Consider the following 27232-nt stretch of genomic DNA (forward strand, 5'->3'; position numbering starts at 1 on the left):
TCATCATTACTCTGTTGGAAATCATTGTTACCTCAGGTTTCTCTGCTTGCAGCTTCATCAGAATAAGGGAATCCTCTCATTTTCCAAATTGTTTCGATCTTTTCTAAATGTCAATTAATTTTCCCTGGGGATTTCTTATACCTGCTTATTTAGAGCCCAACTTACTGAGTTATTCTTTAAATGAAAATGTTTTCAGTTCTGTTAACAAACAGCTAGTGTGTTACTGTGTTATCATGTATGGCTGCCAGTTTCACTGTGCAAGATAAAACAACACAGAAACAAGTGAGGATTTCTTATAAGCTGAATTTTAGGAAATAATGCTACAAAAAGCATTGAGATAACTATTCAAACTTTTATTTTCTCCTGCCTTCCTCCAGCCTGAGAGATATGAGTAGGATGAATTAGCTTACTAAATGGAACTGGCATCCAGAGTACTGCAAGGAGAAAGTTTGCAGGCTTACTATTACTGTTGATTGTTAGCTTATAGCAAAGATAAATACTTAAAGGAGAAGACCGAGGGTGTGGAACGCAAAAAGGTGAAAGATGTCCGTGGCGTCAAAACAGAGAAAACAAAATTTTTGCAATGACTGGGGAGGGGTGGTAGTGGTGGTAGTGGTGGGTTTTGTTTGTTTGGGGTTTTTTTAGCTCTCTATTTGGTTTAATATGTTTTCAGTATCCTGTAACAATTTTTTCCTTGCCATTTTTAGTAACTAGAGAAGGTGAATCTTGATGCACTGAAATCAAGCTTAGTCACTGCTGGAAATAGAAGGGGATTTTAACTTAAATTAATTTTTCATGCAGGCAAAAGATCATGCAAAAATGGGAATAAAAGAAGTGAAAAACCGCTTGAAGCAAAAGGTACTTGAAGTTCTTATTCAAAATGTATAAGCACCATGTATGAAATACTTAGCCACAAAAAGCATTATGTGATCAATAGGAAGCTGTTTGATACAGTGTTGTTAGCACACTTCAAAATGCATTACCAGCTGTCCCGTATTTTTCACACTGTTATAAATATTCACAGACAAAAAAAAACTGTCTTCAAATACATTAAGGCTCTGACTTAAACCCACAAAAGCCAGAAAATTAAGTGTTCTATTTGGAGTGGTCCCTCTCCTGTCCTTTGTACTCTGGGGCATTGTGAAAGCGGACTTTATGTGAACTGGGAGATCTTTCCGACAGTAATGGCAGTGAACTTTTTGCAAATGGCAAATTGTTGTTATTTCTACAGTAATCTCTCAGGGAAAATAGTATAGTGTCTGTCATTGGGAAAAGGATTTATATGTTTCATGAGTGTCTACTGCAAAATTTAGGCGTAAAGGAATTAAATTAGAATTGGTGTTCATTTCAAATTTGAATTATTGCAGAAAAAAAATACTCAAACTGTTTGTTGTTTTCCAAATCTGTCTTTGTTTGTAAACAGTAGAATTCCAAGAATGCTGAATTGCGTTTGAAGAATGTGTTATCCAATACTAATCACTCCTTTTAAGCCAGAAGTATGGTCATATTGATACATACGTTATGAATGAGTAGTTAACTCTGCCTTAGGTTTATTTCAGATATTCTATTTATTCTATGAAGCAGAGCTATTAGAATCTTTTGGGAAAACAAGAGAGCTAACTTGCTAGTAGAACTGAAGTTCTTATTCAGAAATTTTTATTCAATTTGTTGCACAATAGTTTTAGGGGGTTTTTAATCTGTGCTTTCTCAGTAAATTTCTTCTCTAAATTTCTAGACCATCATCTTAAGATAGCGCTGCAAATGTATCCCTATGGCACAAACAGAAATCTACCTGAACATGTCAACAAAATGTTAATACAAAGGGATTATTGTGCAGCCAGGTTATGAACTGATGAAACTAACTGTGTGTACAGTCCAAATGCTGTTTGCTCTCTAAATATTCTAGCAGATTGCTAGAGGTTTTTGAGGAAGGTAAAGTTGCTTCAGATGCTTTTAATGCTGTTTTATTTTATCACACTTACTACTTTGTATGTGACCACTTTAGGTATAATACGAAAATATTAGAAATGCAAAGCAGTTTTCTTGTTCATGGAATTTTTTATGTAATTCCATGTGTTTCACTTCTGGACATAACCTTCATGAACAATAAAATGTTTGGCCTTCTCATGTGCATGTCTAAAGCAGTTGGAGCTGTGTAAAATGACCGGATTGTTTTCCTGTATTTTAAATGCTAGTATAATTGTATGCTATTCTGTGACATTTGTATAAAACGCTGAGAAACATCTCATTCATTCATTGCTTTGTATTATTATTGTTGTTGTCTTCCTAGTCCTTCAAGCAGCAAGCACTTTTTAAAAACCACACATAACATCTAGAAATAAATGGCCCAATTTTGTTTCACCTTCCTTAGTATGTGGCATTTCTGTAAGATGGTTAAACATGATTGTTCAACATATGCTTTCACAAGAGCTTAAAAGATTTCTGTGAGTAGTTGACACATACTGCTCTACCTCTCCTTTCTTCATTAACTCCGTTCTTTTCTGTCCCATCTTCTTCTCCATTTTGAATGCAATACGGGAAGGTAACTCTAAAATGAGGTATTGCTCTGTTTAAAGTGATAAAAATAGGAAAAATTGTTTTGGCCACCCTCATATTATTTTTAATCTGAATGTCTGTCCTGCTCTGTTGACAAGTCTGTTACTGCATCCTCACCAATTTTCATGTGAGAATGTTGTATTTTTCATTTGTTTACTTACTAGTATGTGCAAGTGTTAACTGTTTGAAATTCTAGCACCACTAAATACTTAATTTTTGCCAGATTTGGGATGCTAGTCTTTCATCTTCTAAGGATAACCTAAGGTTATTTTTAAACTGAACTTACTATCCACTGCTTTTTAACACATTATTTTCCATTATTAATACAAAAAATATGCAGGCCACTGATAAGGAAAAGTCAAATATAAACATCCCTTTTCCAGTTTTCACTGCCAAATATGAGCAGCTTCTGTACAAGATAGAATTTAAAAATGCAATAAAGCTAGAGGTCTGCTTCCTACAACTCTGCATAGCAATGGTGACCTCTTAAATATAATCAAGAGCCCATTTTGCCCTTGGTCTGCTCCAGTCTTGGGTTTGAATTGCAAATGAGAAATGCAGGATTGACCTGTTGAGAGGTCACTGTGGTGTGTGTAAGGTCCTTCTTTAATATGATAGTAAAGATTGAATGGGGCTCTATTTCCATCCCTTGTTCATTTGTGGTACAGTATTTCAAAGCAACAGAAATAGTTTTCAGAGGATTCTTATGAGTGATAGCAAATAATTGTTAATAGATACAGCATGGTAGCTTTATTTTATATCTGATATAGTACTTTTTTCTTTTTCTTTCCTTTCGTTTTTCTTTTTCTTTCCTTTTTTTTTGTAAAGGCTGCTTTTTCCATTTCACAAATGGATGATGGTGGTCAAGTCACTCTGTTATTGGCTCGTTTGAAGCTTAACTACATAGAATTAGGAAAAAGGAGGAATATGAATGGTACCGTCCTCAACTTTCAGTAAGGAGAATGTAACTTACTGAAAGCTTCTGGATAAGACAATTTATATAAACGGTTGGGCACTTGGCGTTAATGTATTCAACATTATTTTACTTACTGGAGCCTCGTGTGGCTCTAGTTAATGTCTGTTATCAGTGGGCTGTTGTCAGTGCTTTATTATCAGTACAGCTAGAAACAACTCATTTAGAAGTTTATAAAATAACCTGAAGAATCCTTCTAGACATTCTGGGATCTGTTTTTTGCTCTTCTAATAGGCAGTATTTGTAGTCCATTACAAAAGGTCCCTAGAAAAATTACTAATGCATATTTAAACAGAAGAAAACCTTATTCAGTTTACAGGGTAAACTTTGCATATCTGTAAATATATATCTTACTCATTCTCTGAAGATCCTCCTTTAAAATAAATAGGTAGTAAAGATTTCACCTGAACAAGACAGTTGTTAGGGGAAGCACTGTTTATATATGGAGATAATTACGGAGTGTGATAGATCATTGTCATTCTCTTTTTCCAGTAATCTATGAAGTATCTTTTTTTCCTCAGGCAAAAGGTAGTTCTGTTTTAATAATATCCTTAAATTACACTTTCTCTTCGTTAAAAAGTCACTGAAACATTGCTAGGTTTTTGCATTTCTGGAGAATTTTTTTCTACTTTTTGGTTGAGGAATAGGTCTCATGTTTTTTGTTGTTATCCTGAGTAATATATATATATGACTTAAGCTACTTCAGGAGAGTCTCACTGGCTTGTACCAAATCCCTTTTTTGGGAACGTGTCAGAACTGAAAAGTCAGACTTAGGACATACCTACCTGGTATGGTGCACTGCAGTACGAAGAACTGCTCATGAGCACCAACCAATCTGGTACACTTACACGGCACAGCTTCAGGTGGAAGTGCTAGCGCTGGTCTCGGAAGCAGCGTGGAAGTATGAGACAGCATTCTGGCTGGTAAATCCTCTCCCTCAGTTGGGATGCACAGGTCTAACTGGCTTTTCTTTTAGTACCAGAAATGGGCACTGCTTTTTTAAGGCCTGCCTGCACTATGATCCACTGCAGTTCTTTGGTCATTTGTAGTTCTCGAGCTGAAGAACTGCTTTTATCAGTAGACGTTTTGTGAGCCCTGATACCTTTCTGAAGCTGAAATTCAGAACTGGAGAGTCCTGTTTTCCTATTTGTGGTTCTACCTCTCCGTCTGTCTTGTACTCCCCACTGACTTCTGAATAACTGTATTCAAAGTCTGTTAGTGGTCTGAAGGTGTGTCACAGACTGCTTTGAAGGATTGTTGTCTACTTTCCAATTATAGAATTGCCAAACACTTCGACATTTAATGATTTTAAAGCTACTTAGAGCCCTTATTTGGGGCATTTAAAAACAGGTTTCTCTGTTTATTTTGCTCAAATGTGTTTTCATGAGAGGTAGAAAACAGACTTTTGTGAAGCAAATTTTGTTTTGATGACCGAAGCTGTGTTGTTGATTTGTCTGCCTTTTGGGGATTTTGAAAAAATCGAGAGGTATCAAATAGTTTAATTCTCGTATTTTATTAAGTAAATTTAAAAAAAAAAAATTGCCTGAAACCTGCTGCAATTTCTTTGGAAGTCTGTACGCCAAACACAGTGGAAATACAGTTTAGGAACATGTTATCGTTTGTATGCAATTATATCATCAGAGAAGTACAGCAAATCTATAGCAATAAAAGCTGCAAGGATTTGCAGCGATCGTTATACATCTTAGGGGGTTTTGCTTAATGGCTTGATCTGTCTGTATCTGTTATCTCCTCCCATTCCCCTGACGTCCAAACTTTTGTGTCCATTTTACATTTTTCTGGAAATTTTGGCCTGGATTGGAAGGTGCTTTGCTTTCTGTTGATTCCCAGCTGTCTCTTGCCTTGGTTGGAGCCTCAGCTCCAGGTGGAACCCTGAAAGCTCTGAAATGCTGGGAACGTCCGCTGTTCAGTGCAGGTCAGGTGGCTTTCAATGTGCTGGGCACCATGATGGCATATACGTAACAGGTCTGAAGCTTGGTGCACATTTAGTGTGTGTATATATACACACATACACATATACTTGTATAGAAATATGTAAGTAAAGTCTGTATTTAATGTCATTACACTTCAGAACAGTATATGTTGCTGCCATAGGTTATGTGATTCCAAAGCTGACCAGATCCCTTGATAGGTTGTTGCTGTTTTGGAGCCGAAGTATGAGTTTGACAGAAGGGGCTTGTTTGGGGGCTCTTTGTTACTAATTCAGTGTACTTTGTTGTTGTTTTTTTTTTAAAGACAAGGTAGCATTGTGCAGCTGGAGGGCGTGGGGAGGAAAAAGTTTTTCTCTCTAGTTTGACCTTAACAAGTTGTTAATTTCCCCACGATCCTTATGCCCATATGGTGAACCACTGCTCTACCAGCTGGATCTAAAAAGGTCTCTCAGCTTCTCTGTGGAGCAGACAAAGCCCCTTAGAAAGTCCATCCAGCTTTTTGTTTCATTTGACCTAAACACATTAGGTCAGTCTGTGTCCAAAAGAACCATTTCTAATTGGCCATCAGCTTACATGTCTCATTATTGTACCTTAGCAAGACAGAAACTTGAGGGGGCATGTCAAAGGTCAGCGAATCAAAGCAATGTCTATGTCAGCAGCCAACCTTAGGTCAGTCTTGTGGAGCTACAGTGTGAGCAGGTTTCTCTCTATATTTACCAAGCATTATTTCCTTGACATTGTTGCAAAGAGATGTAAGGTTTGGGGCCCACTGCGTTACAGACTATTTCTCAACTGACTTTTAAACTCTTTTCTCCTTGTCTGATTCCTTATGTCTGCATGCCTTTGTCATTTTCAAAACCTATGTTACATATACCATACATACACTTGCCAAGTCTTCTAACCTAGGTTGGTGGGTCACATCACTTCTGAAGATGAGGACTAATGGCAAAAGCAAAAGCAAAGCAAAACAAAAAAGCATCCTGCTAGGCAGCAGTTTGTTTTATACAATCTCCTGAGGGCATATTCAGTATACACAGACTCAAAGATAAAATGCAAAGCTAACTAAGCTGTGAGTTTCATGTCTCCTTGCCACTTCCACAAGTAATTGTTCTGCTACAGATAATCCTGTTAAGTACATAAATAGAATTACTGTTTTCATTTAGGTTTACAAAAAGCAGAATAGCCCTCTTCCTAGATTTCTGTTGAATTTGTTCCTAGAATAGAAATTTTGAGCTATGTTTTTCTTCTCCCTATATATTTCCTGGCTTTTGCATGTTTAAGTCAGACATTTCATTGAATGTATCTGTTTACATGCAACATTTATATTAGGAGGAGAGAGTGGTTGTGTACAAGCTCTGATTGACAAAATGCAACAAAATGTTTTATTCTAATGATGTTTTCTTTTCTGTACTTTGGTTTTCTTCTCCCCTAACATCAAAATTGTTAGTCAACATTATCCTCTAGTGTCTCCTTTGTGCCCCTTACCCTTAATCAAGAATGTTCCTGGCCATGCTATTCACCTTTTCCTACCATACAGGACATTGCTGAGAATGGGTGTTCTGCAGCACCGGAGGAATCTCTACCAAGGACAGCACCTTCTCCATTGGTTGAAAAGAAGGACCCTAAATTAAGAGAAGACAGAAGACCAATCACAGTACACTTTGGTCAGGTATGTTTTAGTGTTAGGTTTCTTTAAATTGTGCGACTCAGCAAAAATAGTTCAGTGAACAGTCAGAGTAACGAATATGCCAATTGTTTCATTATTTTTTGCAACTGAATTATGTTATAGATCTGTTTCTGTTGTATCTGTTTAAATGGTATTCTAAAACCTGTTTTTTTCTGGGGTTTACTGATTCCTTTTGTTCATAGAATGCTTTTGAGGAAAATAAATTCTAAGTGAATGGGAGGGAGCATAATTACTATAGCAATTTTATAAACTATTTTATAAACTATTTTGCTGTTCTTTTAGCATGCAAAGTGCTATAACCCTCAGGACTGAGGATGTATAATTTAAAATGTCCTCTGTTATCTAGCCAGATCATTAGTGTCAATATGGAACATCCAACTATTAAAGCATTTTAACATTCTCTGAAAATTAAATGCGATGAACTGAGATGGAAAAATCAATTAGTAGCTTATTAGTGTACTCTGTATTTCAGTATTGACAACTGAGCTATACACATTAGTTACTCTTATAATGTTTCTTTTGATATGTCTGCAAAAGAGTAAGTTTGGTTGTGTGGTTTTTTTAAGAGCTAGTTATTTAGAAAATGTAGTTGCTCTGATTTTAATGGAAAAACATACAGTATTTATTACCAGTTTGCCAGTGTTCCCCTATTAAGTGTAGCCTGACTCAAAAAATAACGTTATTTGTGTTCACAGTTCTCTCTTCTTTCCCTGTATCTGTTTTTTACATTATTATGATCAGAAAACAGAAGTGAGTATCCGATTTCTTCTAAGGAAACATAGTGTAATTTTAAAACAATTGTAAAATATTGAGAACTATAAAATGTGAAGCAAACCAGATTTTTAGATAAGTATCTATTAATAGAAACTAGTCAGTATAGCTGCATTGACTGTTTAGGTATTAGATAGGGCTACACGAGATTTAATCGTTGCTCAGAGCAATGTTGTCTGTATCATTTTAGAATTAGATTTCTTTCAGAACTTTCACCACTGTGCTAAATGTAGGTTCTTGGAGACTTTTTTAAAAAACAGATTCTCTTCCAATTAAGTATTTGCAGTAGTGATTTATTTTTCACTTACTTTCTGTGCCAATATATTTGAGAGGAATTGGGGCTACTGGAGAAATGTAGCCATCTAGCTCTAGCAGAAAAATGTTACATTTCATTTAAAGCAGTCAGAAATCCAGATAATATTATAATCTACTTTCAGGTTTTTTTCCTTTAGATTTTTATGGAGGATGGATGGTTCAAACATTTTGCTAAATTAAGGAAATATATAATCGAGTGGAAATTTAAATTCATGAGGGTTTTTTAATGGTCACTTTCAAATTTTTTAATGAACGCTTTCTCTGTGTCAAAAGAAACACACATCAGCTTTACTGAACTACTGGCTGCGGTGAAAGGCTCGCTTGCTAAATGCTTATTACTGCCATTACATTACAAATGTCGGTTTCCAAAAAATGATCTAACTTAGCAGTTGTAGGTCTATCTCACTTATAGCCTTTGTCCTTTCACAGGTCTTTTTTTCCTGATAGCCCAATGCCAAAATGAAAATTAAATCATACTTTCATTCAAAAGGAAAAGATGTTCAGGTTTATGAAATATAAATTAAGGCTTTGGGGAGGAAAAAAGCAGCAACATTTACTGTTCAAATGGGAGATGGCTTCTAACTAGTGATTAAAGGGAGAGATTTTAGTGTCACTTTTAACTCTGTCAAGAATACAGTAGGTGGGAACAATTAAAAAGCCACAAGAACTCTGAAATAAGGGCTGTTTGTGCATTCACAGTTCTTATAAACTGAAGAGGATGAAAGAGGCTTTTTTCTCATTGTCACTTGCTTTCTATGTCTGCTAGTATTATGCTAGTGTATATGGCAAAGGCAGACTTTTTTAAAATGCATGCATGCGGATTAGGGTCAAGCCCTGTGTATCAGTAATGCAGTAAGCCTCGTCCATACCACTGCAGTGAGAGAGCCTACCAACAGCAGCGAGATGCTTTAATTGAGACATGCTGTCAAAGTGACAAACACATTTGCATACAGTCTATTTATTTTTGTTGGAAAGGTCTGCAGTCTGCTGTTGGTTGAACATTCTTAATCAGCTCACTGTAAGTGAGCCGGCAGCTAGCTGTCCTATGCTAGGTGCTTCTCTTCATTACATGACAGATTAGCTAAAGGGGGATGGGCTAGCAAGCCAGCAGCAACCTTTAATTTTAACTCATTATCTCTCACCCTATAGTGAGGTAGTTTCTAGCTTTTCCAAATACAGTTGTGTATCTGCAGTTGTTAGGCTACAAAAAAATATCAGTAACATATCTTGAAATGTCTTTGAATGTATAGCACCTCAGCTGATTGTTCTCAAAAATTTAGCAGCAATTATCTATCTGTGTGAGATTCTGTAGTGTTGTAGCTCATCTTGGCAAGTGGTTATAAGGCATTGTTTGAGAGAGTTGTTTATTATGGAATTGTTTTGACAGTGGTTTCTGTAATACTAAGACATTGTGGGGAGGCTCTCCTTGATCATGAAAAGAACGATTTTAGCCAGATAGCCTAGGGCAATGCAATAAAGATTTAAACAAAGTGTTCTTAATAAGACAACATGAGGAGACCAAAGTGGAAGGGCATGACCAGAGCTTTTTCTCCGGTTTGACTTTGCATGCTTTTTGGTTTACTCAGGGTGTACTTTTAATATTGATCCTCAGATCAACCAAATATAAGGAACTATCGTTGTGGGCTCTGAGGCAATAGAGCTGTACTCAACAAGTAGCAAGAGCAATACAGGCAACTAAGGTTTAATGAGAGGAGAGAAGAGGGAACAATTTTCAAGCCAAGAAAAGAGTCAAATGAATAGAATGTAGTACTGAATAGTACTCTGTTTTGTGGAAAAGTAAGGTTAATTATAGCGGAAGATACAATGCTGCAGAGAACATCCTTTGTGAATGTCATCTTATTGCTTGCTTTCTTCTGGCATTTTGTCTTAAAGCGTGACCAAAACTTACTTAAAACATTGGAAAACATGCTGCATATTCAACTACCAGCATCCACTGCCACTGCCATAGCTATCCTTGGGATCCTTACCAGTTGTGCCAGGCAGGGCGAGCACTGTGAGCCCACTAACCATTGAACAAGGCAGAGTGGGACAGCTAATACAGGTGATACATGACTCGAGTGTTTGTAGCTTTTGCTTCCATGCATAGTCTCCCGGTTTTTAGGTAGAAAGCACGTGTTTATATTTGTCATCTTTTAGCTATTTGGAGAATAAACACTATAGTCTGTCACGGTGACTATTTTGAACACACTCTTTGTCCAAGCAAGCAGCCAGTAGGGGCTACTTTGGCAGGACCCAAAGCTTGAAACCTTGAAGTCTGTTGTGATACTGGATGTGTTTGGTTTGGGTTGGTTTTTTGGTGGGGTGGGGTGGAGAATGTTGTTTGGTTGTTGCTTTGGTTTTGTTGTTTGAGTTTTAAAATAATGTTCATTTTTGCCTAATGGCTGCAGAAATTTTAGTTCTCTTGTTTGTTCATAAATCTTATCATTTTATGTTCAAAATAAGGAATAATGACTGTCTGAATTCTGAGTTTGCATTAGCAGTGCTTGAGTTGTGTGTTTCTGCCAGTAATTTCAGCTTCCGTCACTGCACTGTTGTTGTTGGTGAGCTGCAGTGATAAGGATGCTGCACAGAGCATAATGTTAAGTAGCCTTAGATCTCTTCTGCTTTGTGATTTTCATTAACTGATTGATCTGTATTGCAGTTCAATTTTGTGTGATTTCAGAAGCACGTTGTTTGAGGAGTTCTTAATATCTCTATACCCTAAACAGACATGACAATTCATAAGTCGCCTTTATGCCACACACACAAAAAAAAACCCAAACCCCAAAACAAAAAAGAACAAGACATTTTGCTTTTCTTTTTGAAAGACCGAACTACCCTGATAAGGTATTTTGTGGGTTTGGTTTTTTGAAGTTTTTTTTGAGACAGAGGTCTCAAATATCTCATTCAAGAATTTGGGTGAGTGATATTTATACATGTTATGTATGTTATAGCCAAAAAGCAGAAAGTCTGGGAAATGCAGGCATCTCCTTAATGATGGTGATTGTATAGCTGTTTCAGCTAACACAAGCAGCTCTCCAGAATAACTTGCTGAGTTTTTAATAAGCAGCAGGCTTTCTCAGTTCTCTTATATGTATTTAATTTTGCATTATCTGAAGCAAAAGAAACATAACAAAACAAAAATGCTTTATAATATATGAATTGATGATTTTGCTAAGGGAGAAAGGTAGATTAATATCTGAATCTGATATTTTAGAAGCTTTTCCCTCCAGAAGACAGTGCTTAACTATTAGGCCACTAGTACACCAGCTGTGGCTATGAGAAACACCTACAGTGTCTGTGTACCACAGCCAGGAGAAGAAATGCTGTATGATTTTTAGGTTTTTGAGACTTTGCTTAGATGAGCGGACACATTGACAGGTCCCTTTAACTACTGCAGTTGTGTGTCCTGGTGTGTGTTTGTACAGCTCTATTGGAACCTGTACCATTGTACAGTCCAAGATTGTGGGTATCACATGGTCAAACAGAACACTTAATGTTTGACAGAGTTGCAGCCCTCTTCTTGGGGAGCAAAGGGAGCAGTTTATTTTCCAGAAATATACTTCTTTTTAACACGTCTTTCTCCTAATGAGGCTTCTGCTTCTATCCACACTGCTTCCCACTCCTCCACCCCTAATCAAACCTTCATGCTATTCTGCTGAAAAGTTGCAGTGACTGCTTCTACAAGAGCCTCCTTGTTCACACAGGATCGTTACCTATGCCCAGTCTTCCCATCAGTCTTTGAGAGGTGGTGTAAGCACAAGAGGGGGTGAGCCTAGAGTCTTTAAAAACAAATCTATACTTAGGAACATTCTTGCTCTGGAGCTTTTACACGGTCAGTAGCATAACTGATCTAGTATAATTAAAACAATAAAAGATAAGCTTCCAGAAACATCATTTGTTGGGAAAGGGTATCATTTCATTAGAAGCAAGTTATACTGGCTGTTCTGTTCAGCTCTCTAATTGTTTCTATTCTGATTAGAATGTCTTTTGTCAGCTTAGATATGTTTCTGTGGCTTATTTTTATTTACCAGCAGAGTGTTTTATTCCATTTATGTACCAAAAGGTAAAGCTTAAGAAAATACAAAAGACTTCCAAGTATGTCTCTACTTAAGAGATTCAATCCTATTCCATTCTTGATGCAAACTAGAGAGAATTAGTTTTCTGGGGGCTAACATAAGTAACTATGAAACGAATGGAGAATATACTCATGTACTAAAGCAGCTTATTGACTGTGAAAAGACTTGTCCAAGTTCTCTTCCCAGCTGATTCTTACTGCTGTTAAACTTTTGCAGGCCATAAAATGGAAATTGCCAGCTTATTTGCTGTTTTGATCATTTGCTGTAAATGAACATGTTCATTTTTCCCATTCATGATCTGCACTTAGACATGCAGAACAAACAGCTCTGCTTTGTAGGGCAGGTTTCTTCTTCAAGAAGATTAAATGGCATTAAGAGGTCAGGGGGAAGATGGGGAGAAAGCCAGCCAGCTACATTCCAGAAATGCAAAACTGGATCCCTGAGGCCAGAGGCAGCAGAGGGAGGGATTATCTCCAGGGTAAAAGAGATGAAGTAGGCAAGGGAGGAAGGCTCCTTTGCCAGACCCTGTGACTCCCTTCACACCCAGGTGCATTGGAACAATAGCAGATTCGCCTGGATCACAGCAGGCATTGTGTGGCACTGAGGTAGAAACAAAAGGGGAAAGGGGAAAACAAGTTCATTTTCTAATATTCATGCAACTGTATGCTACGGTTGCAAAGCCAGCCTCCTATTCTTGCCACTCTGAACTGTTCTGACAATAGAGATACCTTCATTAAGAAAACAAATTTCCATTCCACTCTTCCCCACTGATGAGCAATGTGGTCTCCCTGTCCCTTTCTGCTGATCCACATGGGAGTTTCTTCTCTCTCTCCATTTGATTCTTTATGGAGTTAGCAAACGTATAAGTTTAGTTCTTTAAATTTATTTTGTCTTCAGAAAGCTTATTTACTACCCTCATTTCTTCTCACTCCTTTCTTTGAATGTTCCTTACAGAAAGGAATTCACTGTTGCCCAGTAAAAGTCACCTTGCAAGAAAGGCAAATATATTGGCCCAGAAGCACTTGTCCATCCAATGTCTGCTTGAGACTACTCAAATGTCCCAGCAGGTTCTTAGGGGACAGTGTTCTTAGTCAGGGGAATAAAAACAATGTAAATGGACAAGAAAATAATTCATTTGATTGAAATTCTGCTTTGTGGTGTGCAAGATTTGCAGAAATGGCAATCCATGGGATAGGAGTTATCTAACTAAAAGGCTTCCACTCTTGTCATGCGTGTAAATATTTGACAAGTGAGACCTGGCGCTCTCTTTAGGAAGATGTACACCACCTGCAGAGCATACCCAAAGGTTACTGCCTTTCATGCACTCACTTGCCAGTATTTTCTAATGAGCAACCAGAGAGCTGTGTTGTCTTCAGCTGCTGCAGCAATGTAGTATGAATGTAGCTCATGCTATGTAGGAATTCATGCTTTGCAGTAAGATTATGTCGCTGTAGTCCTGCATCCAGCAGATGTGTTCATCCATGAAAAAGCACATGCCGGACTATGGCTTTTAGTGTTTTCCAACTGTCTTGGCATTTCAAGCACTTCTTAAACAGGGATGTTCAGAATAAATTTACTGCCCCGGGTACATGCAAGTCAGATGCCATAACGCTTGGATGTATGAAGAAAATACTGTGGTTGAGCCGACCTCCTAGGGCTCTGTGACAAGCAATAGCAGCTGTAACGTGTCTGCAGAATTTTCTTGTTAGTCCTGTTATGTTGAGGAACCCATAAATATCTTGTAGAGAGTATCTTGGTCCATCACTGCTGGCATGTGGAAGAAGAATTGTGCTTTATAAATAATACATATAAAATAAATATATCAGTACATGCAAGGCTAACCAAATCACCTAGATTGACAACTTGAGAAAAGCTCAGAGGGTCTTATGGATGACTTGCTTAGTCTATCAATGTAGATCAGCATCCAGAAGCTTCTTATGTATTACTTATGAAGTTGATACGTGCAGTTAGGCCAGAACTGTCTGAACTGACCTCTGGGCCCCTGGATTAAACTACAAGATTAAAGGGAGAGAGTATGTGAAACATATGATTCTTCTAACTGCTAACCCCACTGTGATTGCTTGTTTGGCCAAGCATTTTTTGGATTTGCCCTTCAGAGCTGAACTGATTAATACCAAGTAAAACAGTTGTGGAGTGCCATGCTACAGATGAAGGAGCCATGTACTTTTGTGTGTTTGTGTGGAGGAGTATCCCCCTAATTATGCAGACTTCTTCGGTGAGTGATGAAGCTGAGTAAAGCAGATAGTCATCGCTGTTTATAAAACTCCTTAAATGAGAGACCATCTCTTTTTTTTTTTTCCTGTACAAGTATTCTGCTTGCTAGACAGGAATAGCTGTTAAAAGATAATAAGGCATATGTCCATTTTCCAACATTTTAGATCATATGGGTTGCATGATCTCCTTGATTTGAATTCCAGTATCAGGCCCACAGAAAGCCCAATGTAAAGCTGACAAAATGACCAGTTAAAAAAGAACACACGCACAAAATAGGGCGACTTTTTTCTTTATATTTAATATTGCATTGCTGGATTTTCCAGTATTTTAAATGAAAAATATATGTAGTTAGTTCCATGTTGACAATGTCCTTGAGGATTTGACAGTGAGATTTTCCAGCAGTTGCTCTTCGTTAGAATCCTGGTGGTGTTTAATAAGGCAGCCAAACTGCTGGCACCTTCGGTTCTTGTTTGTTCTCCGAGGGCTCGAGGCTGCTGCAGTAAGCACATCGACCAGGGCTGATCATTACAAGGGCGTACGCCACCATGAATAAAAATGTCACACGTTTTCCCATCTCACAGCGGTACAAAATGTCAGTCCTGTCAAACAGACATTGCAGGTAGCAGTGAGCAGTCAGTACAAATTGGGAAGCCGAATATTCCCCCAGCTTTCTGATATTCTTCATCTGAAGCAGAAGAAAAACAGTTGTTAACCTATTAGCTGTGATTTTAAACTCTGCTGAGATAGTAGATGGATAGACTTTAACACATGGGGATAAATATATTCCTGGGGTCTGGGATTTTTTGCAACATGTCTCTCCATCCATATATGTTGAGAAACAGATAGAATGAAAACAAACCAAATATACCAAAAATATACCTCATTTTGTAGAATTCCTTTGGAAATTTGAACATTATCTCAATGAGATTCTCCCTCAAAATCTTCCCTGTTTTATCTCTGTGAATAGTTCTGAAAAAAACCTCCTTGCTGTTTTGCTGGTAATCCAGAAAGGGCATGGTTCAATGAGTTAAGGGAGTTTTCTTTCATGGTCCTTTCATCATGCAGTAATGTAACAGACAATCGTGATTTTATTCTCTTTCTGTACGAATGAAGGTTATGCTGCTTTCAGGCTAAGGTGTATTATGCAATGTAGAGTCCATAGGATATGTTATTTCCTGAGTGTTAGATGTGCCTTAATACCATGAACATATCTGTGTGTTCACCGAGTTTTATTCATCTAGGATTGAGGCATGGATATTGTCAGTGCAGGATTCTGCTGTTACTGCAGGGTCCAGAAAAAATCTAGTGCAGAAGATTAGGTGCAAAGGAGGTGACAAAATATCAAAGAAATAACAAAAAATGGTACTAAGTCACCAGTCGTTGCCCTAAGGGACAAGTAGGGCAGGTAAAATGGGCTGCAGTGGTCTATGTAAAAGTGAGTATCTCAAAGAATTTACTTAGAAGTCCATTCTGTAAGTAGAAACATCTTCGGTTTTTCTCTGATACCTTCTCAAAACAAAAAAATGGTGTATGCATTTAAGCTAGTGAATTGTTGCAAATGACCCCCTTAACCAAACAGCATTGATTGCTGAAGCAAATTGCAAAAGGAGGGCTCAGCAAGGAATGCTCACGTCAAAGCACTACAGAAACAGAGCAGTTAGAAACTGGATTAAAAGAACACTAGCCTGCTCCTGGCTTAGGTATTTAGCTGTCTGCAGTATGACTGTTAGAGTCATCTAAGGCCTCACTACATATAAACAAAATCAGGAAAAAAAAAAAAAATGTGTGAGGCTTTTTTGAACCAGAACAACTCTAGATTGAATTAAATATTTTGTGTTCTGTAGGCATCTGTTTCCTGTGGGAAGAGATAGCTACTACATATAGCTTAACTTACAGTGGTTTTCAAACTGTGGTATGCAGGCATCTGGGATCTATGCCAGGTAAATAAGAGGCTGTTGACAGTCATCTCCTTTGGAAAATGTCAGGAGTCTTCAAACTGCAAAGTGTTGAATAATATCAGTTTAATAGTTAGGGGTTTTTTTACAGTGTTTTAGAAGAACTGAATGCACATATAGATGGGGGGAGGTCAGGGTTTATTTTCAACTGCCCAGCAGATAAAAAGTGAAATGGAAGAACTAAGTGGTCACAATCTCAAATTGTATTGATATCATCTTTTGTGGGTTTTGTACTGCTTGTTTGCGCAGTATATGAACTTTCCTGTCACTGGAGCTAGGAAGTAATCGAAAGTCTTGACAGGTCTTTGAACCACAGATACCATTACAAGTTAACCACTACTACATAATATTCCTCTTATCAACGTTATATAAGAACACATGCTACTTTGGGGCATGGCCTGAATATGTCTGTCTGCTCAACACTTACTGCACGCATAGAAAAATATATCTGTCTAATTCTCAAAATTCTTCCTTTTTTCTTTAATTGCAGACAAAAGAAATAAAATACCATTCAGTTCTACAGCCAAGGGGTTTATTATTTAAGCCATGTGTTTTTAGAATAGCATCGGTTATAAACAATAATAATTCACAGTAGTGTAACCTATGGTTTTAGGATTTTCTGTCCCTGGCACTCTTCCATAACAAGCAGATTATAAGAAGTAGCTAAGACACCTATTTGCTTCGTCCTGGTGGAACCTTTTAACTTGACAAGATTTACATGATCCTGATACCATGCTTCTGCTTTCATTCTTGGTTTTAGGAGACATCTACATCGGGTTAGTACCATGTAAGTCCTAGAGTTAAAGCCAACTGTGGTATGTTGTACGTTATAATATTTAATATTTTTAAAAGTTAGCTATACTAGGATTGTTTGCACAGTATGAGATTAATAGATGGACATTATCAACACTGCCAAATGAGGATGAGTTATCAGTGCTCTGTGTCTAGATGCATGATAAAATGATTTTTTTTTTTATCCTTGATTAGGAAGGACAGAGTTTGTCTCAGCCAGGAGAGAGAGGAAGCAAAGGTAGACTTTCAGAAAACCCCTTTCTTCCCCTAGAGTAAAGAGTGAATTTCCTCTCAGTGGCTTTGGGATGGACCTATGCATCTTTGGCAGTATCCCACACCAGATATGACTCAGATGCCTGAAATAAAGATCCTTATTCAGTATTAAGGAAAACAGGAGCTTATACGCACTCACCTTTCATTTCCTTCTCTTACTATCTACTTTTCTGTTATGTAACGGAAGATTCCTGGCTAGAAAGATAAGGAGATAGTCCTTATTTTTCTCATTAAACTAATCAGAGTGTTTAATTGTGGCAATCTCTGCCCCTTTCATAAATTCTTGGCACAGCTATAGGCAGCGCTACATTTTTGCCAGATTCATTCTACCTTCCCAATCTACAAATACGGCTTGAAGAATGAGGCATCCCTTAAAACATAGAGATTATTTTTATCACAGGACCCAGCAGATTTCTGTTGAAGTATTTCAGAGTGTAAATTAAAAATATATGCTGTAAAGCATACACTGTTCTTGTCATCCCAGTTTGTGAGCTGTACATATGGGAGTATGTAAAAAGTAGTGTGTGCGCTGTGCAGGGATCTGGATGGATAATAAAACAGCTGCATCATAGATTCCATCTGCTTTCTGTACTGAATCTTTTTAGGTACCATACATTTTTCAGTGTTGTTATTTTCTCCGGGGTTTTTTTTTTTTTTTGGTTGTTTTTTTTTAATTGAGTGTTCAGTTGAGGTCCAGTATATTCTTCCAAAGTCAGCACTTCGGATCTTTTGCAGCATGATGTTTTTGAGCACCGTACGTTCAGGACAGTGCATTGCTATCCCATGTCTGATTGTCTTTAAAAAGTACTAGCAGTTTTTAAACCAGTCCTGAATGAAATTAAGATATTCGTATAGAAAAGCTTTGCTTTGGAAATTATTGGAAACACCCCTCACTACTAATTGAGAAGGAGAAACACTTCTTTCTATATGCACTGACAAACCAGTTTTCATCTAGTTGTGTTTCCTTTACGCATTTTTTTTCTAGTTGCACTTGTTGCTGCACATGAAATAGCACCTCTAATTTACTCATAAAGGCTCTGTTTTGATTACCACTTTAAAAAAAAATCTCAACAGACATCCACAATTAGTTTGAGATAGTATTCTGTTCACAAGCTGTTACCTTGCAGAACAAAAATTATCTTTTTGTAGTGTTTTCTCTGGTTAAAAAAAACAAAATAGCTGCATTGTGAAAGTTAGTTGGATGTATAATAGCTACTTTATGAGATGTGGGATCTATAATTTTTAAATCATATTTTTACAGTGTAAAAGTAAGATTTTTCTTCCTCCAGCATCTCATAGCGTAAAATCACTTGTCTGATAATTAGTAAAACTGTGCCAGATCTGCAGTCATAAAATTGGCTTTCTGCAAATTTTCTGTCTTGTTGCTTCAGAAGTATTTAGAACAAGACAATTAAGAAAATATCTAGAGTAAAAACATGTGCTGGTAAACAGCTATTGGTAAGAAAGTGCTAATTTAGACATTTCTCCCCTTCATAGAAAAAAAATAAAAGATATACATTTAGGAACATACCTAGAATAGCATTTAGCAGCTTTTAGCAATGTAGTCATGTGCTGTTTTGTACCCTTTCCTTCTTACAGCACAGGTAATTAAGTTGATATTCCAACACAGCTTCCCCTACTGACCTTTTAGAAACAACGTGTTTTGCTGCATTAACAAATTAACTTCAGATCAGTGGCTTTTCCAGTAAATATGGTCTTCATATAGTTTAAATATACTTGGTTATCCCATTCTGGTGACAGATACTAACATCAACATTAAAAATAAAGCTTTGGTAAAGGGCAAATAACTGTTACCTCCTGGCGGACCTCCACGTCAGTTACTCCTCACTGCCCTTTGCCTATTCTTTTCTATGCTTCACTGGTTTAAACCATACTGTTTCCCTGTCCGTATTTAATGGAGAGAACACGCTGCTGTGAATATGTAGTTTTGTCTTATCATTCTATTCGGATCTCTTTAGGGTTCAGAAATGTAGTATGTGGTGCAATACATACAAGACCTCAAAATGAACTTTATTTCTGGTAGCACTTAGTAGATAAGACAAATTTGAATCTGAGTGTTGGATTTGACTGTGTTGTTACAAGTACTGAGGTCATAGTTCTGAGAGTTAACATGATGCCTATTTAAAAGTCCAAGAGAAGCAAAAGTTTCTATACCTTTAATCTTTTCCCAAAGCACCATTTGTATGTGTCTTTATTGTGGAAACACATAGAATTATTTTTGATCAGAGATGAAAGCTTAATCATATGTGATATTTAAATCTCAGCTGGAAAAAATAATCCAGTGACAGGATAAAGATATGAAAGTATTAGCCCCTGCAAAGAAGTAGTTCATTGTTACTGAGTAGATCTGCCTGTAACCATCACCCAAAGAAAACTGCCTCTGTTTAATCAGTAGCATCAGGAAATGTCTGATAGAGAGGCCCTTTGTGTACAAATGCCAACGGACTATGTGTTCTCCTGCTTTACCAAACCCCTTTCTTCATTCCAGTTTTTGTAGTTAACTCAGCCACTGTGTGCAGTTTAGTATTAACCTTATCCCCCGTAGATCTGGACTGGGGGACAAGTTGGTTTCCTTCAGCTTAGTGCATGGATATAAAGAGCCTGCCTTAGTCCAGCTCTTAGGAGGATTGTGTAACTTCTGAGACTGCCTGCACTACTCTGGGAGCAGATGTAGTTTATGCATGCACTGCTCCTAGATCTAAGCATCCTTGAAAATGAAACCTCAGCATTTGTCTTTCTGCTTGTTCAGAAAGCACTGTTGGGATCTCATTTTAGGAGGGTATTTGGCTGAGTTATAACTCCTCTCCCTCGCTAGACCTGCTCCCCCAACCCCCCAGTTTGTCATAGCATTAGATGCACTCTGTGTGCTGACCTGCATATAAACAGAACCCTAATATGAGAGAAATCCCACCTCTGGTATGTACACCAAATAACTGCTGCTAGATTTTGCATCAGGAACATGTCATATGTCTGTGAAACCGTTCTCTTCAGATAGGTTTTTATGTGGTAGTTCGCTTATTTGCCTGGAAGTCCCACTGTCTTCTCCTCACCTGAGTCTGCATTTCAGCTTGAAACTCTTGGCTTATATATAAATATATAGGGTAATTTTTATTTTCACTTACATAGAATTAAAATGGTACTTGCACAAAATGTGCCCTAGCACGTGCTTGTTCTATCCTTGGGCAGACTAGAGCATTCTGTCTGAAATCTTCCTATGATCTAGAGAAAGAAGAAAAGTTCTTCCCTTTCCTTCCCTCCTTCCTTCCTTTTCCATCTAAATGAATTCTGCATCACAGAACCTTCACCAGAAATGAGCCAGTTGAAACTTCTGCTAGAGTGTAACAATGCTTCTTCTTGTATAGGCTCACCTTGTGTATCATGTGTCTTGTCCAGTATCTTGCCACTTGCAGAGAAAAGTACTAGCTGTTCTGGAGGAGAAACAAGAAACTTTTCAGTAGATAGATGCAGAATTTTAACTGCTGTCTGAGGAAAGCTTCTCAAGATGCTGGTGCAACAGGTGACAGTGAAAAAGCAGCTATCCATCCTTTCTTTCGCTGGCAAGTCTTGAAGCAAGGTCATGAATTTGAATGATGATTTTTTTTTCTAGGGTAGATCTATAAGGAGTTTAGATTATGACTCTTCAAAGCTATGGATTTATCAGTAAATTGTGGCTGGACTGAATTCTACCTGGAATTTAAGATGTCAGTCTGTCTGGCATTGATTTGTCATGTGATAACTTCAGTAAGAGGAGAGGAGAGTTCAGTCACTGAAAAGATAAGTTTGGAAGAGCAGCAAAATGAATCAATGCTGATACCAATAGAAAGCTTAGCAAACAGGAGAATGCTGGGAAGAGGTGACTGCAGGTATGACATTACATTTGAGCTTATGGTTTTAGATTGTGTTAAAAAAAAGTCTGTGTGAATTACAAATAATTAAGTAGAGAAATACTTTTTAAAAAATGTCAATTTCACAATCCCCAAATAAAATGGAAGCTGAAGTAACCTCAGTAAATGTAAACTCATGCATATATCATAAACCTTGAGAAATTCTGTCTTTAGTATTCCTTGGTCATGGAGTAATTAAATGAGAATCACAGCTCATATAAAGAGAGTTTTTGACACTCTTGAAATGAGAGGACATTGAAATGAGAGGACATTGAAACACTTGAGAGGAAAATTGAAAGCAACATGGGCTTACACCATCACTCAGAGACCAAAAGGAAAAAAAATACATGTATATATAGTTTTGAGTTCTAGGCCAACGTGATGATGTTTTATGGTCTGACTTGTAATTCTTGGACAATTAAGACTAGCAGGAGTACAATATTAGCACTGCGTGTGATTTGTCAGCAGGCAAGAAGTATGCAATGAGATGGTGGTCCTATTAAACTCCACGTTGTACTGGAATATCTAATGCTCTTACTCTTTTGTGTACTCTCTGACTTGTATATGGATATTCTTCAGTTCATATTAGTAATTCAGCTGAAAAGGGTACCAATATTGGTGACTCTTTTAACACAAAGCATAGTTTTCAGATACCCCCAAATATCTAAAACTTGATTTTATTGCCACTGTCTAATCAAACAGTGATGTGGCAGATAATTAACAAAGCCTGTAACACATTTTCTTAGAAAAATATTCTTCCTCCAGTGAGTATGTGGGTGGGTGAGGACAGTTCAGTTGTACATGTCCTTACAGTGACTATAATCAATGTATTGACCACCTCACTGGGAGGTAATCCTCAGCTACTGTGTTGTCTGTCTGTCTTGCTTTGTCACACTTTTCTCAGAAGCTTTAATAGTACTGCCATTGGTTCATCAGCTAATACTGTTGGTGCTACAGTCTTGCAGTGTTTCCTCAAAAATTATCCTGGCTTTTGCTGTAGAAAGGAAAAACTGTTTCCCAAATCAAAGAAGACACTGCTAGGCATGGATTTAGGAAAATACTTAGATTTCCCACTTAAATAACCTACTTGAGAATTTTCTAATGTAGAAATGTTCACAATTTCTAGGTAAGTAAAAGAGAAAAAATGACAAAGGGAAGTATATATGCAGGAGGCATAAAAAATTTGAAAAAATAAATGAATACTAATTTTGTCTTGTTTTTCTGCTTCATCAAATACTTAGCCTAAGTTGCTAGGTAGTAAGTGAATGTCTTTTAAGTAACTAGAAAAGTGCAAATTTCAGATTTTTCAGCTGTTCCATTATGCTTCTGAAACAATGGAAAATAAGTATGCTATGTTACGTAACAGAAGTTAAATATATTTTAAGATTGTGCTCTCAGCCCAAGCAGATAAGATGGGAAGATACACAGCAGCGTAACTCAACTTCTGTGACTCATTTGAGTAATATAAGGTACAGGAGAGAAACAGTTCAGTAGGGCTAATGGCAGCCACCTTATGCTCGCCACCCTGTCATTTCTCTTTGTTCTCTTTGTTTTCATACTTGCTTTCTTGGAAAATACAGAGGGAATCTATCACATGGAATAATTCTGGCCTCAGCTCTCTCCATCCCAAGTGTCCTTTTTTTTTTTTCCTCACCCACCCCGAAAAGCTGAGCCAAGTACATGTGTGCCGTCTGGCACTCCTTCATTGACAGCACAAGTAAGGAGAAATGAACCAATGGATGCAGAAGTATTAATGGCAAATTTGAAAGAAAAGTCTTAATAGATGTAAGAAGAGAATGTAAATGGTATGAAAAAGGATAGGCTGGAGTTGTACTATTACTTGGTGTGAGGGTAGTTGAGAGAGAATGTCTGTCAATCTAGAATAAAGACTATGCTAGTAAGAAGTTAAGAACTGCTGAGATGTGAATCTGGAATCTTTTTTGGAGAGAAATACAGTAATCTGCATAAGCTTTCTTTTTCTGCCTGAAGAAGCTGACTCCCACTGCCAGTTCCTATTCCTTTCTGTACGTCTGATGGGTTTTTGTCTGTGGAAGGCACCGTGGGCTGGGGACAGTGATGCAGTCATCGTCACCGTCGGGTCGAGCAGGTGTTCAGAGACATTCCCATGCAGTCCTCACTGAGGGCTCTACTTCTCTCTTCAAGTGCTAATACATGTACACAAGCTGCCACAGAAAGGACATTAACTGTGATCTTGTTCTCAATATTGAAGTTGTACTTTAGGGGTGGTTTTATTCAGAATCTCATTAATTGTCAGTGGATTCCTTGTCTAACAGACTATACCTTAAGATGCCATCTGTGTGAGGAGAGTCATGCTGCTAGCTCAGTCAAAAGCAACTGGACTGGAGTAGCTCTAGTGCTGTTACAAAGCAATGAGTTGGCCAACTGTTAATTTAAAAACTGAAACACCAAAATAGGCATCTTAATGCACTGTTCTGTCTTCATTAGAACTGTTGCTGATGGGGCTTTTCATTTTCTTTACAATGACAGTACACACTTTGCTCTGGGCAATGCATTTAAACCTTGATCCAGTACAGTGTCTAAACATGTGCTTGTATTTAAGTGTGTGAAAAGTTTACTTGACTTAGGGTTTTTTCCCATGCTCTTAAATGTCTTTACTGGTTTGAGGCCTTTACTGTAAGTTTTCACAAGCACTAAAATCACTCTTGAAATTTGTTGTGGTTTAACTCCAGCTAGCAGCTAAGCACCACACAGCCACTCTCTCACTCACCCCCAGCAGGATGGGGGGGAAGAGAATTGGAAGGATAAAAGTGAGAAAACTTGTGGGTTGAGATAAGAACAGTTTAATAATTGGGAAAAAAATATTGTAATGAAAAGGAAAATAACAAAGGGAGAGAAATAAAACCCAAGAAAGACAAGTGATGCAAATGAAAACAATTGCTCATCACCAACTGACGGATGCCCAGCCAGTCCCTAAGCAGTGGCCTCCCAGCCAACCTTCCCTCTAGTTTTATTGCTCAGCATGATGTCCTATGGTATGGCACATCCCTTTGGTCAGTTGGGGTCAGGTCTCCTGGCTGTGTCCCCTCCCAACTTCTTGTGCCCCCCAGCCTCCTTGCTGGTGGGGTGGGGTGAGGAGCAGAAAAGGCCTTGACCCTGTGTAAGCAGTAACAAACATCCCTTTATTAGCAACACTGTTTCCAGCACAAATCCAAAACACAGCACAGTACTAGCTACTGGGAAGAAAATTAACTCAACCCCAGCCAAAACCAGCACAAGATTTTAGTGGAAGTTTTTTTAATATCTTGCTTTGCAGGATTCTTTCCATTTGCATAAATGTTGTCTAGAACACTTGGACATAGAGGTCCAAGAATCCACCTTGAGTGTCTTTGTTGTCTCAGTAATTTTGGATGATCTGGTGTGGAGTGGTGATTGTGCTACCTTTAGTTTAACACAAGCTATGTTAAGCCTACATCAACAGGCAGATATAGCTACCTTTACTATTGTGGCACTTTGTACATCATGAGATTTGTCACTGGTTTGGGGGGGGGAGGGGGGAAGAAAGAAAAGAAAACTTGCTTTTGGTGAGGTGAGTATGAAGCTAAGGTAAATCACGTGTTGTCATCCACTCATACTGCTTTTGCCACAAAATCAGAGGTGTTTTCATGTAGGTGGCTTTAATTTAGTTTCCACTTTGATACAGCAGCAAAGACTCCGTCCGCCTCGGCCACCGCCTCCAAAGATACAGCGTTCATCTAGGCCCGTGAGTAGTTGGTAGCTTTGTTTCACTGCCACAGCTTAACACTGCCTGAATTACGCTCTTAGTAGCATTACTAAACCTTGGTAGTTTGGATTGTCAAACTTTGCAAAAAAGCAACGTGTGAATTACGCTCCTAAACTCCCTTCTCTCCTGCGGCACAGCCCTGGGACCTGCATTTATTCTGCTTTTCTTTGATGAGTTCTGCAGCTTTCAGTGAGTTCTGCAGGTAACTGATGCAGCTGTTGCAACATTTGTTTTTACTTTTGTGGTGATTTCTTAAACAAAAGGTCTTGCTAGGTTGGCATAAGTTTTTAGCCAGTGAGCTTTTGAAGACTTGCACTAAACTCAAATATGAAAGGAAGCAGAAGTCAGTAGAGAAAGTATTTATTGTCTGCAAGTTATGCTTTAAATTAATTTGGGATGCTTAATTTTTCTCCATGGAATAAACGAGTGAATACACATGAAGAAAACGAAGTCTGTATTTGGGTGGTAGAACATTAGTATCACATTATGGATGACATACATATATACTTTATGTTAATTTAAAATGCAAGCTGGGACTCTGTGTAATTTCGTAGTATAAAAAATGTAGGCACAGCATGTTGGCCAGAAGAAGTGACTCTTCCATAGAAGAATTACACAGAAATTATTCTCGGTGCGATACCTGTACTGTATTACGCAGGGATACCTTATCTCAGCAGTTTTTCATTCAAAGCACTAACTGTAGGACAATTGTTATATATTAACTATGCCAGATGGCTTTAAAACTGGAGACTGTGCTGGATCTGCACCAGTGATTTTTTTGTTGTCATTGGTGTTTTTGTTTGTTTGTTTGTTTTTTAGTAGTACAGGAAAGTGATGTCAGTTTAGACGGGGTGTTGTTTTTTGCAACAGCCTTGGAAGATACTCATTTCTATTCGGGATTTTTGCTTTATGAATATAATTTCCCCAAAAGACAAATACATCTTACTCCTTGCTTCCTTATACATACATGTATGTGCATAAGAAAGAGATATGCAAGTTTTCAAATCTAATCTTGCTAAAACTTGTTAAAAATGTGTTTTGGATGAGCAGGCAACTGGTTAACAAGTGCACTTGGGTGTGTGCTAACTTTTGATCTTCGGTGCATGTTCCTATGTTACATTGCAATAGCATGTGTTTCTTTTCCTCCCTCTTTTTAACTCTGGGTGTTAAGCTTAACAGAGTCATTTTTATGGATTCCTGCTCTGAAGATTTCTGTTTTCTATGTTTAAAAGGTAGCATTAACTATGCTTATATGTGTTCTCTTAAATGTAATGGGTATGGGAAACCCTTCCAGATACATTACACTAGGATCGAACCTTCCATGGTACTACAGGGTTCCCATAGTTCTTCATAGCCCTCTTGGTTTGTGTTTGGCAGGTGTATGAGGACACATTGTGATTCCTCTGTACAAAAGTTGCTGAACAGTATTGTTCAGATTGAGTAATTTATTACATCCAAGTCTTGCTAAGACTGTTTAATCTCCCAGCTGTAGTGCATTAATAGTCCTCACTATAATGTGTTTATGTCAACTGTCTGCTCCAAATGTGATTGATAAAAGGTTGGAAATGTAATAATAAAAGCTCCTGTTGCATTCATCTAGCTGTGTCAGTAAGTGGAACAGAAATGCTTCATTCATCAAGAGGAAATTCAAGATAAATATAAATGATTATAATCACTCCCCAAAAATATGCTTGTACCAAATATACATAAATTTGTTGTTGTTCAGAACTGCTATTTGGCTTTTAATAGTTGAAACACATTTTTGTGTGTGTAAATAATACTTTGTGCAGGCTGCTTTTTCCCTCTCTTAGTCTTGACATATATTACAGCGGTGGGTATTGGCAAGTAATTTATCCTAGCCTTTTACAGCAAGCACTGAAAGAAGAGACCAGGTCCCTCTGCACTTCCAACCAAGTCCACATAATACCAGAATTCCTGAGAAATACTTACTGTTTTCAAGATATATCTGTTATGAGGAG

The 27232-nt window shown here is 37.7% G+C and overlaps 1 protein-coding gene across 2 annotated transcripts in view; it reads left to right on the forward strand.

Moving 5' to 3' along the window:
• DENND1A (DENN/MADD domain containing 1A) overlaps nt 1–27232 on the forward strand; it is a 213853-nt gene that overhangs the window by 168951 nt on the left and 17670 nt on the right. For both annotated transcript variants that reach the window (XM_010570716.1, XM_010570718.1), the window contains exons 18-19: nt 802–858; nt 7016–7147. In XM_010570716.1, the coding sequence (XP_010569018.1) occupies nt 802–858; nt 7016–7147 (189 nt within the window). The remainder of the gene's footprint in view (nt 1–801; nt 859–7015; nt 7148–27232) is intronic.

Source organism: Haliaeetus leucocephalus, unplaced genomic scaffold (assembly GCF_000737465.1).
Source record: "Haliaeetus leucocephalus isolate CR32 unplaced genomic scaffold, Haliaeetus_leucocephalus-4.0 Scaffold306, whole genome shotgun sequence".
Classification (NCBI taxonomy): Eukaryota; Metazoa; Chordata; class Aves; order Accipitriformes; family Accipitridae; genus Haliaeetus; species Haliaeetus leucocephalus.